Below are 13,764 nucleotides of genomic sequence, written 5' to 3'. Positions count from 1 at the left end.
ATCCCGAGTTATGTAACCGAGGTGGGGGGGTCCTGCCGTGCGCGCAACGTGCGCTCGCCGCCTCGGGCTGCGGCCTGCCATCAATGTCACTTCTCCCGGGAGGAAATGGCGTGTTGCGGGATAAATGTAACGTCTGTTTGTAGCCGTAGGCGGCTCGGGGCTCGTGCTGCCCCTGCTCTGAGCAGCGGAGACCAGCCCTTGGCCGACCCCGTGACTAGGACGGGGTCTGAACCAGGAGAGGACACGTGGGGTCCCTGCTACTGCCCCCCCCCCCGGCCTTTGGCGTGTCCCCTAGCCCCTGGCTGTGCTGCCTGGCCTCTAAAAAGGGAGTCGTGCTCCCCTCCGCCCCTCTGCGCTGGGCCGTGGCAGGGGTCAGCCTCGCTGTGGGGTCCGGGCGGGTTTAGGGGGAGACACGCGACAGCGGTCCTGGAACAGCGAGCCGCCCGGCCAGGAAGATGGTCCCGCGGCGGCCCGGATTCGCCGCCGGCCGGTCAGCGGGCCGCTCGGCCAGAGCCAGGAGGGGGTTGAGCAGGAGGTCCCGGGACTGGCGGGGCCGCGGACGGGTCAAAGCAAAGGGACCGGTGGCAGGGAGCAAAGGCCCCGCGGCCTGCAGCTGCGACGTCGCGGCCCTGCCAGGTGCTCGAGGGGGGGCGGGCAGCGCTGGCGCGCGTGGCGGGGAACCCTGGCACGGCGATCCCTGGCACGGCACCGTGGCTCTGCCTCGCGGAGGGGAGCTTTCGCATCCCATTAACACTTCAGAGTTTCTGGGTGCTGGGAGGGGGCCGTGCTTGTGCATTCGGGTCTGCGCCTGATCCACGGTCTCTCTTTTCTGCAGCTTTCCTATGGAAGCTACTTGGTTTCCCCATTCGCTCCCCCTGCTGTGGTACAGGGGAGGGTGGGGGCAGGGGGAAATCCAAGAACATCCTCTTGTTGCATGCGTCTTTTTGGAGACTCTGGGAAAACGTCTTCCTTGGCGTTGGGCGTTGGGACACGATAGGCTGCCCAAACGCTCCCAGTCTGAGACCTGAAAAACTCCAGCAAAAGGGTTAAGTGCCAGCGCCAACGCAGACTCCTACGAGCCTGGAAAATGAGGGTTGACAGGACCCCAGGGGGTCACAGCTGGTCCACCCCCCTGCTCCAAGCAGGACCAGCTCCAACTCCATCATCCCAGCCAGGGCTTTGTCCAGCCGGGTCTTAAACACCTCCAAGGATGGAGACTCCCCCACCGCTCTGTTTTTTTACTACCCTCCTAGTGATAAAATCATTCCTACTTTCCAGCCTCAACTTTCCTTGCTGCAGCTTGAGCCCATTGCTCCTTGTCCTGCCGTCTGCCCCCAATGAGACCAGCCCAGCTCCATCCTCTGTGCAGCCCCCCTGCAGGGACTTAAAGGCTGCTGTCAAACCCCCTGAGAAGCTTGTGCCCCGTGCGTCCTTTTGCAAGCTCGGAGTGCAGCCGGTTTTAAAAACAAGGATCATTTTGAGCCCCGTGGGCAGCTGGAAGATTTAAGCTGTTTTTTTCAAGCACCCGTCGTCTGACACGGCCTTTAAATGCAGCGCGGCCACGTTGCAGCGGCCGGGGGGGAGGAGCGGTCCTACCCGGGTAAGTCCATTTGCTGCAGCGAGAGAGCAGAGAGCTCGGCGTGTGTTGCTGCGCGTCAGGTGTGTTACACACACAGTTGTTCTGAAATGTTGAATTTTAGCTATTTAAAAGCTAAAATGTTTCTGTTTCCTTGGTGATGATGTTTGTAAGGACCTTCTGGGGTAGCTTGAGTCACCTCCCGAGCTTGCTTTTCTCCCTTGGCGTCCCCCCCCCAAAGGACCTGCCCCTTTCTGTTCAGCCCCTCTTCTGCTGCAGCCTGCCAATTGCGTGAACGGGGATGAGTGATGTCATCCTGCCTGTAACAGGAAGTGCGAGTGACAGCACAGTAGTGCAAAACCCCTGAACTACAGACTTGCTGCACGTCTGGGAGGGGTGGGTCGTGGCTCTCGGACCGGGACGTCTGTGCAGGCGGGCTCCGGGCCGCTCTCGGTCCTGTGCGTGGCAGGCGTGCATTTCATTCAAGAGGTCGAAGAAGGTGGTGGGTCCCGGCTGCCTCAGGATTTAGGAGCTGGGATGAGATGGGAAAGGGAGGAGATGGGAAAGCGCACCCTCCCGTTCTTTCCCTCTGCACACGCGTGTCATGTAGACGTGCACGTGGGGCATTCGTGCGGTGTATGTGAACGGCCAAGACCTCCCTGCGGAGTCCCCTCCCACCTGGGCCAGTCTCCACCACGTCTTGTGTGGATCGCTTGGGTGGGAGGTCTGCGGATGGCTCCGCTGAGACCCAGCAACTCGTTGCACGGGTCAGATGACCTGACCGCTTGCTGTCGCTGGTCTGAATTGAAGCTGGGTTCCTTCCACGCTGCCTTTTGTCTTAGAAATCCTAGAAGATAAGGCTGGAAGGGACCTCAGGGGGTCACATCTAGTCCAGCCCCCAGCTCCAAGCAGGACCAGCCCCAGCTACATCAGCCCAGCCAAGGCTTTGTCTACCCGGGTCTTCAACAGCTCCAAGGAGGGCTTCCTCTAGCCCATTTTCGCTGGTCCCCATCCCCTGTGAGCCTACAGATGAGGCTCTAGTCCCAGCATGGAAGGGGAAAGCCGGGCTTGCTAACCCTGACAGGCTCACTTGTACCCCATCGCCCCCGCCCGCCCGGGCTGTTTTCCAGCACCGATCCAGTGCAAGTCTTATGAGAGCTTTGGTTCACTCCTCTCCTCTCCTCTCCCACCCTGCAGGTCCTGCAGCCATGGCGGAGCCGGCCGGAGCGAAGCCGAGGCGCATCCTGGTGACGGGCGGCACCGGGCTGGTGGGGCGAGCCATCGAGAAGGTCGTAGCGGATGGGGAGGGCCGGCCGGATGAGCAGTGGATCTTCGTGTCCTCCAAAGACGCCGACTTAACGTGAGCGAGTTCTCGTCCTGCTGGACCCCGCGGTTGTCAGAAACGTCCTGGTGCTGCCTGGTTTGGGGCGGCCTGGCAGGGCAACGGTCCCTCACTAGCCCGCGAGACCTGTGCATGCGTCATAGCAGCATCCTCTCCCAAATCTCCGTGCAAAGCTGCCTGCCTGCGTGCTAGAGCCCAGGCCTGCCCGCTGGAGGGTGCAGGGTGCTTCTGCAGAGCTGCACGGGCACTTCGGTGCTGTGGGTCGGGGCGAGAAGCACGGTCGTTGCCCCAGGTCCAGGGGCAGATGCGGAGCCAGGGGAAGAGCAGCCCCAGCACTGGGATCGCAGGGGGCTCGGCAGGCCCGGGTCGAGAGGCTGGAGCGTCTCTGTGCCTGATTTGAGCGAATGTCGTGCGTCCCTTATTCACTTGGGCACTTGGGGTAGGGAAGCCCACGGCAGCCACCTTGCATGCGGCAGCTTTGCCTGGGGCCAGGGGAGGAAAGCACGCTGCATCAACCTCAGCTCAGCTGGAGAGGCCGTCCGGATCTGCTGAGGCTGATCCGCGGGGAGCTGTGTTCGAGGAGAAGTCAGGCCAGGGGGCCAAGGGCACCGGGAGCTTCTGGTTCTTGAGCCCCTCTGCGGGAGGGAAAGGCAGAGCACTGAGCTCGGGGGTCTGGGCACCCTTGGTCTTTGCATGGAGCAGTGGGTTCAGCCTCCCCTAGACTGACACCTCGGCCGGCTCTTAGCACTCGTTTCTTAGACGACACTTAGAGCAGTTCTTCTGTCGCAGAGATCTCAGGCAGCCCGCACCAGGATGCTGTTAACTCGCGAGATTCCTGTTTGCAGTCTCTGGGTTTATCCCGTGCATCGTATTTGCACACCCAGGGGTCCTGTTGGGCCCTGTGCCTGCTAGAGCCTGGCTCTTTCAGCAGGAGAGACAGCCCCAGAGTCCCCAGGCCGGGCAGGTCCATGCAGTGGGTCTCCCGGACCTTTGCCTGTGTCTTTGTGATGGCTGTGCAGAACAAAGAGGTCTTTGTCAGGCAGAAAACCGGTTCTTCTTCTGTGCTGCGGTTGCTCTGGTCCTGTTCTGGGCTCACGTTAGTGGCCCGTCACTGGTAGCGGGGTCCGGGTTGTGCTGCCTCTGACACTGACTCTGCCGGCGGCCCTGGCAAGTCACCTGGCCGTCACCTCTCTGGGCCTCGGTTTCCCTGACAGCACAACCCCTCGCTTGGATCGGGCCCCTGTGCTAGGCAGCAGGTGGATAAAAGCTTGTGCTGTTGAAAAGAAGCAGTGTGCCATTCGTTAGAGCAGAGCAAACATCCCGTGGAGGAAACTCCAGGAGCGGTTTGATCTGCAGCCATCGTGTCCCATGCCCTTTGCACAGCACCGGGGGGAGGGGAGGGAGGATTTGGGCGCGGAGGTGCAAATAAAACCTGGGCCCAGCTGGCAGGCAGCGTAGCTGGTTCCTGATGCAACATTTCCTGCTTCTCTTGGGAGGCTTTTAGGTCAGCCAGCTAGGGCCTGGTGGACGCAGTGGGCTCCTTTGCTGCTGGTGTTATTCCCAGAGCCTGGCCAGGGCCAGCTGCTGCCAGCAGCCTTGTTCCCCAACCAGCTGTGAGGTCGATGCTCAGCGAAGGTGGCCGGGTACCTGCCAGACCCACTCCCGTCTCATCCCAGACACCTGTGGCCAAGGGACCAGCTCCCACTCGGTGGTTAGGGCACTAGCTAAGGACTTGGGAGACTTGAGGTCAAATCCCAGCCCTGCCACAGCCTCCCTGCATGACGTTGGCCATGTCACCTCGCCTCCCCGGTTGACAGCCTAGCGAGGGGGCCTGCAAGTTCCCTCGGACGTGGCTCAGAGCTGCTGTGTGGTCTTTTCTCTCCCTCTGTAGGAACGCAGCAGAGACCAAAGCCCTGTTTGAAAAGCACAGGCCCACCCACGTCATCCACCTGGCGGCCATGGTGGGCGGCCTCTTCAAGAACATCAAGTACAACCTGGATTTCTGGGTAAGGGACACGGCCAACCTTCCCGTTGCACTGTGCAGGCGTCAGTGGACTATGCCTCTGTAGCCCCAGGTTAGCTCTGATTTCACCCTAGGGAAACTGAGGCAAGGAGAAGTGATGTGCCCAGGGTCACACAGTGAATCGGTGGCAGAGCTGGTAACAGAGTCCAGGTCCCTTCGGTTTATTAAATGGCTGGATAAAGGCATTAACCCCTCGTTTTGTGGCGCCCTGTAGGGACCTGTCTGACCCCCTCACCAGCACAGCTCAGCGTGGGGAGGGGGGGAGGGGGTTAAATGACCTGCTGTCCTGTTGTCCCTTTATTCAGCAGCCTGTGACGCCTACAAGTCCCAGCGTGCATTGCTCCCCATCTGAGCCGCCTTCCCTTGACTGTGGAAGCACCATTGCATTCTGGGACCTGTAGTTTTCGTGGCACGCAGGCTCATACCAAAGGCAACTTGCTCCTGCGTAGGCGTAGGACCTGTGGTCCTGCAGCCCTTGGCTGGGCAGCATCCAGGCTCCCCGGCCCTCCCTGCTGCCCGTGCATCCCCTCCATGGGGCTGTGAGCCAGCAGCTGCCCGCTTGTAGCCCAGGGCACAGGCTGTGCCTTGGGGAGCAGGGCCCGGGGGTGCATTCAGCAAGTCTGAAAGTAGGGAGAAGGCAGCTGGGCTCCCCGGGGGGCAGTGACAACCAGGACCTGGGGACACACAAAGGGCTTGGAAAGCAAGTCACACGAGGGGAGGCTGGAGGAGCTGAGCACATTCAGCGGGGGGACATGAGAGCAGTCTGCAAATCCCTGAAGGGCTGCCGTACAGAAGAGGGAAAGCACCTCTTCTCTCTTGCTGCAGAGAGCAGGACCTGGACCCTGGCTTGAAGTTGCGATGAAGTAGGTGTTGGTTGGAGATCAGGAAACACTTCTTCGCTGTCGAAGCAGGGGAGAGGGGGGCTCTCCGGCGGTGGAGGTGTCGAGGAGAGGGTGGACAGGCACTGGGCAGGGATGAGATAGGTGCAGCGATGCCCGTGCTCTGCCGTGGGGGTGTCTCCGGCTTCTGGGACCCCCACAGGTCCCTTCCAGCCCCACTGCGGTATGCCTGTGTGGCAGTCTAGGACCAGCTCCTAAGTGCAGGAGGTCAAGCTGCATACCCCCGAGAGCCATCCCAGCCCTGGGGTCCTGTGCGGCAGGTCTGGCTGGCATGTCTGTGCCCAGGGCCACCTCCCTGCTCCGCTGCCGTAGGGCAAGCAAAGTCCTGGCCAAAGTCTTGCAGCTAATCCCCGGGGTCAGGCTGGAGCCCTCCAGCATTGAGGCTGGCAGGGGAGCAGCATCCGACCCCAGGGCCTGTCTGCCCTGCAGAGGCTGTGGGCTGGATGGGTCCCCAGGAGCTGGGTACCGCCTCTCTCCTGGTCCCTGACCAGGCTTGTCTTCCCAGAGGAGGAACGTCCACATCAACGACAACGTGCTGCACTCAGCGTACGAGCTCGGGGCCCAAAAAGTGGTCTCTTGCCTCTCCACCTGCATCTTCCCTGACAAGACCAGCTACCCCATCGACGAGACCATGGTAAGGCCCTGCCGGCACCACTTGCTCCATGCTCACCATCCCCGTTGCCCGCCCTGAGGCTGCGCACAAGCGGGGAGCACTGGCAGAGGGACCGTCCCCGCTGCCGGGGGGGAGCTGGGTGTAAGGACGCCAGCTGTATGGGTCGGATGCTGCAACAGGGCACTTCAGCTCCTCAGCTCGACCCTTCTGTACCAGTGGATGTGGAATAGCTTGGTTTTTAGCGAGGCTTTTGATATGGTCCCTTCCAGCCCCAATTTTCTATGATTGCGTGATTCCCTTCCCCCTGGGCTCGGTGGGAAGGACAAAGTTGTGCCTTGGGGCTCCAGTGGGGTCCATGTGGTCCATGAGCTCCCCGGGGAACAGTGACAGCCTGGTGAGGAGAGCCGTTTCTGGGAACCCTGGGTTTTCACAGCAGGCCGTCAGGCCACATCTGGATCCTGTGTCCAGCTGTGGGTCCCCACTGCAAAAAGGATGTGGACAAGATGGAGAGAGTCCAGTGGAGGGCAATGAAGATGGTTGTGGGGCTGGGGGACAGGACTGGTGAGGAGAGGCTGAGGGAACTGGGCTGACTGAGTCTGCAGAAGAGGAGACCGAGGGGGATTGAACAGCAGCCGTCACCTCCCTGCCGGGGGGCTGCACAGAGGATGGAGCTGGGCTGGTCTCAGTGGGGGCAGATGGCAGGACAAGGAGCAATGGGCTCAAGCTGCAGCAAGGGAAGTTGAGGTTGGAGATTAGGGAAAACTTCCTCACCAGGAGGGTGGTGAAGCCCTGGAATGGGTGACCTGGAGGGGTGGTGCCGTCTCCATCCTTGGAGGTGTTCAAGACCCGGCTGGAGAGCAGATTAAGATTAGACATCAGGAAAAACATCATGCTTAGGGTTGCCAAAATCTGGACTGGGCTTCCAAGGGTGGTGGTCTCTCCCCTACCTTGCGGGCCTCTAAGAGGAGGCTGGACAAGCACCTGGCCGGGTCGTCTGATGCCTGGAGCTGCAGGCAGGATGATTCCTCCTGTCCCGCCGAGCTCCTGCATCCAGGCTCTCTAGGGGCTCCTGTCCCCTTGGGCTCAGCTCTCAGCCCCGTTGCTGCCAGGCGGGTGATGCTTTCCCAGCTGCCTCTTCTGTTTCCCAGATCCACAACGGGCCCCCGCACACCTCCAACTTTGGCTACTCCTACGCCAAGAGGATGATCGACGTCCAGAACAGGTAGGGCCGTGCTGTGCCCTGCAGGGACCCGGGGCTGGCCGGCCCCAGCCCGCTCCGCCGAGCCTGGCTGGAAGAGCCGGGCAAGCTCCAGTGCGCGGATGCAGCAGCAGGCCCCAGGCTGTGGTGCGTCCCGCGGGGTGGTGACCCCTGCCGCCCCTTTCCCCCAGGGGGTACTTTGAGCAGCACGGCTGCCGGTTCACCGCCGTCATCCCTACCAACGTCTTCGGGCCTCACGACAACTTCAACATCGAGGACGGCCATGTGCTGCCCGGCCTCATCCACAAGGTCTACATGGCCAAGAGTAAGTGGCGGGGCTGGAGAAGGGGCGATGAGCCAGGGGAACTCTTCTGCTCCGGCGAAGCAGGCCTGAGCTTCCAGACCGCGGTGTTGTGGGCCCTCGGGCAGCTGCCTCGTTCCGCCCCGGGGCTGGATCAGTTTCTGTGGCTGCAGAGCTTTACTCCCTCCCCTCCGCTGGCTGGCGGTAGCAAAGAGCCTGTGAAGCAGGTGGCTGCAAGGTGCGTGCCCTGCAAACCCCGGTCTGGCCCAGGCCACTGTTGCACCGCGGAGGTGACACTGTGCCGGCGCCTGCTGTCCGATTGCAGCCCGTCTGCAGGCGCACCGCTCCAGGGCCCTTCAGGTCTGGCTTTGGTCCATCCTCTTGGCTTGCCCAGCGAGCACCCTGCTGCCCCTGGGAACTGCGTACCAAGGGCACTTGCTGCTGAAAGTGCCTGTGCTTCGCTGGTGCAGCCCAGGGCATGCCTGGCCGTGCTTTCAGAGGATGCTGCCCTGTTTGCAGCGGTGAGAACCGGTGAACAAGCGCTGAGCGTGGACCTCCGAAGCTCCCGGTTTGGGAGGCCCAGGCTTGGAACAGCCGCTGAGGGCAAGGTGCTTTTCTGCCAGCGCAAATCCCCGTGCATCGCTGCGGAAATGCAGCTGCCTCTGGGGGGAGGACAGCGGCCTGTTGGAGAACAGCACAGCACCACTGGGTATAGGATGGGGGTGGTCTAGCAATGCACTAAGGTGGATCTTGGATGTGGTCAGCCCATGGGGTGGCAGGGGATCCCTTTAGCGGGGGTGGGACTGGGACCAGAGGGCGTGGGGGAGGCACTTGCTGACCACCGCTCTTGACCGTCCTGCAGAAACGGGCACTGCTCTCACCGTGTGGGGCACGGGGAAGCCCCGGAGACAGTTCATCTACTCGCTGGTACGTGCTTGCTTTGTGGAGCCAGGCCTGGCTGGGGTGAGGGGTGGGGTCCTGGCACACATCTTGGACCCCCAAGTGTCACGTTTGGGAGATCGGCGGGATGTGGAGGGGGCTGGTGCCACGGGTGGGCCAGAAACCCCGGTCTCTGCAGGCAGGTCCCCGACCCAGGCTCCAGGTCCAGGGGGAAGGGTCAGTGTGCCCTGATAAGAGCCATCCAGCCCTTTGCAGCTACCCAGTGGCTAGGGACCCTGGCCGGGCCTCTGCCCTCTGCCAGGGGCATTTGTGGGCCGAGAGCCTGAGCCTAGCCCCTTCGTGCATGCAGGACCTGGCCCGGCTCTTCCTCTGGGTGCTCCGGGAATACGACGAGGTGGAGCCCATCATCCTCTCGGGTAAGGCCCCTGGTTCTTCCCACCCCCTTGCTGCCAGTAGCAGGGGGTGCCCAAGGGGTCTCTTGGCAGCAACCGCTCCAAGCTGACTCAAGCCGCAGTGGTGGGGTGGGAGCCTGCACCCCCATATCTCCACGGGGCCCCAGGCCACCACGTGCAGGGGGGCCATGGGATCGGCGGGGATGGGGCAAGGGCGGGAGAGCCGCACGAGCCTCATGCCGCTGGCTGTCCAGTGGGGGAAGAGGACGAGGTCTCCATCCGGGAAGCTGCTGAAGCCATCGTGGAAGCCATGGACTTCACGGGGGGGCTGGTCGTATCCTTTTGTGCGGCTCGGGATCCAAACCGCAGCACGGAGGCCCCGGTGCCTGTCGGCCCTCTGGCTCTGTGCCTGGCCCGGGGGGAAGGAAAGGACTGGGAGAGCCTAACCCCTCGGGCTCAGGTCCCAGCACATCCTGCAGACATGGGGGCTCCCCTCCTCCGCTGTGCAGACCTGGAGACCTCCCTCCATCGGTCTTAGCCCCACGCTCCACTGGGGGCTACTGCAGCATGAGAAGCTAGGGCTCGTCTTAGCCTCTTGCACCCGCCTCCCCATGGCCTCTCACCCTGCCCTGCGCAGGTGGGGACCCAGCAGCTGGTTAACAGCCCAGCTGCCATAGCATTGTAGAAAACGAGTGTGAAGGGAGCTCAGGAGGTCACATCTAGTCCAAGCCCTGCTCCAAGCAGCCCCAGCCCCAACTGCATCATCCCAGCCAAGGATTTGTCCACCTGGGTCTTCAAAACCTCCAAGGATGGAGATTGTACCCCCTTCCTGGGTAGCCTGGTCCAGTGTTTAGTGAGAAATTATTTCCTAATATCCAACCTCAATTTTCCATGCTGCAGCTTGAGCCCATTGCTCCTTGTCCTGCCATCTGCCCCCACTGAGACCAGCCCAGGTCCATCCTCTTTGCAGCCCCCCTGCAGGGAGGTGAAGGCTGCTATTCAATCCCCCTCCGTCTTCTCTTCTGCAGCCTCAATCAGCCCAGGTCCCCCAGCCTCTCCTCACCAGTCCTGTCCCCCAGCCCACAACCATTTCCATTGCCCTCCGCTGGACTCTCTCCAACATGTCCACATCCTTTCTGTAGCGGGGGCCACAGCTGGACACAGGACTCCAGATGTGGCCTCCCCAGTGCTGAATAGAGGGGAGGGATCACTGCCCTCCATCTGCTGCTCCTACTAACATAGCCCCCCAAAATCTGTTGCCCCCTCCCTCAGACCAGGCGGGGGGGCTACGTGAGCTGGTGGGCTAAGCCCACGTCTGAAGGGAACAAACAGGCCAGCTAATGCAGCCCAGGATGCCGGTCTCAGGACCGACTGGCTGCAAACTCCAGTCATGCTCTAAGCTGCTGTGACACCCCTGCAATGGGACACGCAGACCTTTGCCCCTCGCTGTCCTGCCCTGGCCCCGGGGCCCGCTCTCCTGCGTGTTTGCCTTTAATCCCTGCCACGTCCAGTTCGATGAGACGAAGTCGGACGGGCAGTTCAAGAAAACAGCCAGCAACAGCAAGCTGAGGCGGTACCTGCCTGGCTTCTGCTTCACGCCCTTCCGGCAAGGTGAGGACGCTGGGTGGGCAAAGGGAGCCTCTGCGGTGCTGCTCCTCCCCAGCAGCAGTCGTGGGTGTATCCGATCCCACCTCCGCCCGTGGAGGCTCTGGGGAAGCCTTTCTCTCTCTAGTGGGGGCTGGACCCCAGCCCCGATGCAGCCCCCGCAGCGGGCAGCACGCCCGGGTAGGGCAGCGGTGCCATGGGGTGTGCAGGTGGGCTTGGAGGGGCCACGGGGGAGGAGACCCCGCAATTGCTCCGTGTCCTTGTGTCCATCCCCGTCCCTGGAGGTCGCCCCCCCGCTCCAGGTCCCCGTGCAGCGCTGAGCACCTGGTGTTGCTGCAGCACTGGCTCAAGGGCTTTGCTGTGGGCTGGGTGGCACGGTCCCTCTGACAACTTCTCCCTTGCCTTCTCTTCCCTTGCAGCCGTGAAGGAAACCTGCGACTGGTTCGCCGCCAACTACGCCGTCGCCAGGAAGTGACCGGCCCTGGGGCCAGCGGGGCCCTGGCCGCCACCTCTTACACTCAGGGCGTTCTCTGCGGGGGCAGAGGATGAGACAGACCGATCAGGGCGTTTGGGAGGGTGGCAGGAGAGGCATCACGGGGTGAGAATTCAGTGATTTAAGGGTGGCGGTGCTCCTCTTCCCCGGGGCCAGCTTAGGGTACACTTTGCCAGCACGGGACTTGCACTACGAGGAGACCAGAAGGCCGGGGGTGGTGGGGACAGCCTCTCCTGGGCCAGATCAGACCCTGCGTGCTTGCCTCGAAGCTCTTGCTGCAGCCAGGAGCCCGGGAGCTGCAGCGTGGGAGGGAGACAGTGACGGCCTGGTCTAGCTCCGGCGGAGGAGACTTGTCTACAAAAGGGCTGTGCTGGGAGAGCGGGTGGCGGGAGGCTGGCGAGTGCCCAGTGCTCCTACTCCGCTTGCTGGGCATTTCCAGAGGCGCCAGGGCCCAGTTTGTGTCCTGTCTGCTCCCAGCCCTTCTTCCCTGCCGGCGCTTCTGTCCCCCACTGTGAAACGGCAAATGTACTAAGCTGCGATCAAGTGTAATTCAGATGCTGAATAAATCAGGGCCAATGCTTTGTGGCTTTGGTGTCCTAGAAGCAGGTGCATTCACTTTCTAGCTTCTCTGGCACCCAGTTTGGTTCAGTGGGGCCCTCGTGGCCACAGCTTTTCCTGCCTTGTCCCTTTACACCCAGGATGGTTGTTGAAGGCCGTTGGCTATTGTGTCTGGAGAAGAACAAGATGAGCTAAAGCAATTTCCTCCGATCCATAGACTGGTTTATTGGAACAGGGTGCCCACGTACAGCAGAGACCACGCAGGACTCCTTGCTGCTGTGTCTGTCCCCGTAGTAAAGGCACATTTCAGCCCCCACCCACAGGCGTCTGCGTTTCAGGTTGTATAGGTTGCCTGTCAAGCCCTTGAGATAACTCTCAGCGGAGCAGGGAACAGGGAAACTCTTGCATGACTGTGGTCCGTCCATCCCTGGGGTCCTCATACGAGCATTAGGGTCGCCACTGAAACCATTCTCTGACGGATCTCCCCTCTGTCCGCACGGGTCCGGGGCCAGCCAGTCTAGCCCCTGCATGCCACAACTGGTACAGGCAATGTGCGAGAGAGATTGGGCAGGGAGCAGAAAGCAGAGCAGCAGATCTGGTGGGGGGGAGGGATGAGAGTGGCACATGGGAAGGGTGCAGGGCTACTTTGTGGCACGCCTGCCCAGCTGGTTAACCCCCCAACTGCGCTACTGGGTGTAATTCGGATTGAATCGGCCTCCCGTATCAGTTGATGTGGCCGGAGGAACGTCGCATCGCCACCAGCACCGAGGTCGGGAAGCAGAGCTGCAGCCCAAGCTCAGCCTCAGGCAACCCTCGGGCAACAATACTCAGCTGCAGTGCCACACAACACGAGCAGTGCAGAGCGTGTAAACGTCTCCACGGCTCGCAAGAGCAACCCAGAGGTTTCAGACAGGAACCCAGCACGTCCCTGTTGCCCCCGGATTCCTTTTCCCAGAGACCCCCACGGATTGACACGGTCCCTCGTCCGATGTGGTATCAAGAGGACTTTAATAGTAACCTGTAACCTTTGCTGCTGTTTGCTGAAATGCAAAGACGAAAATAAAAAGGGGAACTGCCCTTGCCAACCAACAGCCCTGGAAAGTCCCGAGTGAGGGTTTTCTTTGAGAACTAGAGCCTGGGAATCAAACCCTGGTTAGTGGGTTTTTGGATTTTTTGACTGACAAGCCTACCTAGAGAGAGAAAAAAGGGGTAGGCCCACAGTGGCCTAGACCCCAACATAAAGAGGAATTTACAAATAATATCTGCGAGGCTTGGGTTGCGGTGTAGGGGAGGTACGGAGCCGCAGATAGCACCCCTTGGCATCGGGGTGGGAAATTGGCAGCCTCCTGCTTAATTATTTCATTAACTAATTAATTTCAACAAGGCATGGCAGGCGAGAAGGCGGGCGGTTAGCCCAGAAACAGGTGGCGGGCCATAGTGAGATTGGCCCAGAGTAGGCCCCCTGTTACATAACCCCTAATCCTTATTAAAGCTCGCAGCCCTCACTCGTTTCCTGCAGCTTCTCTTCCTTGCGTGGGCAAAGGGCTTCATAGTTTCATAGTTTCTAGGGTCGGAAGGGACCTGAACAGATCATTGAGTCCGACCCCCTGCCATGGCAGGAAAGAGTACTGGGGTCAAACGACCCCGGCAAGGTGATTGTCTAGCCTCCTCTTAAAGCCCCCCAGGGTAGGGGCCAGCACCACTTCTCTTGGAAGTTGGTCCCAGACCCTAGCCACCCTGGCCGTGAAGTCGCGCCTCCTGATGTCCAGCCTAAATCTTCCCTCTGCCAGCTTGTGACCGCTATTCCTGGTCACTCCTGGCGGTGCTCGGGGGAACAGGGACTCCCCCAGTGCCTGCTGGTCCC

General features: G+C 61.3%; 1 protein-coding gene across 2 annotated transcripts; it reads left to right on the top strand.

Moving 5' to 3' along the window:
- Positions 1-1,951: 1,951 nt before the first annotated feature.
- Positions 1,952-11,944, top strand: TSTA3 (tissue specific transplantation antigen P35B). Of its 2 annotated transcripts, none has more exons than XM_019553735.1 (11): positions 1,952-2,075; positions 2,774-2,936; positions 4,810-4,924; positions 6,346-6,474; positions 7,602-7,675; positions 7,843-7,976; positions 8,815-8,879; positions 9,202-9,268; positions 9,499-9,578; positions 10,756-10,855; positions 11,269-11,944. In XM_019553735.1, exons 2-11 carry the CDS (start codon positions 2,785-2,787, stop codon positions 11,322-11,324), a joined length of 972 nt encoding a protein of 323 aa, XP_019409280.1. In that variant the 5' UTR covers positions 1,952-2,075; positions 2,774-2,784; the 3' UTR covers positions 11,325-11,944. The 2 variants fall into 2 exon arrangements, with proteins under 2 accessions (XP_019409280.1, XP_019409271.1); XM_019553726.1 differs by having other exon boundaries at positions 1,952-2,078.
- The last annotated feature ends 1,820 nt before the right edge of the window (positions 11,945-13,764 follow it).

The sequence above is a fragment of the Crocodylus porosus genome, unplaced genomic scaffold (assembly GCF_001723895.1).
Source record: "Crocodylus porosus isolate Cpor-Errol unplaced genomic scaffold, CroPor_comp1, whole genome shotgun sequence".
NCBI classification, from domain to species: Eukaryota; Metazoa; Chordata; order Crocodylia; family Crocodylidae; genus Crocodylus; species Crocodylus porosus.
Note: the sequence above shows the minus strand (reverse complement) of the source record. Positions and strands in the feature narration are given on the sequence as shown.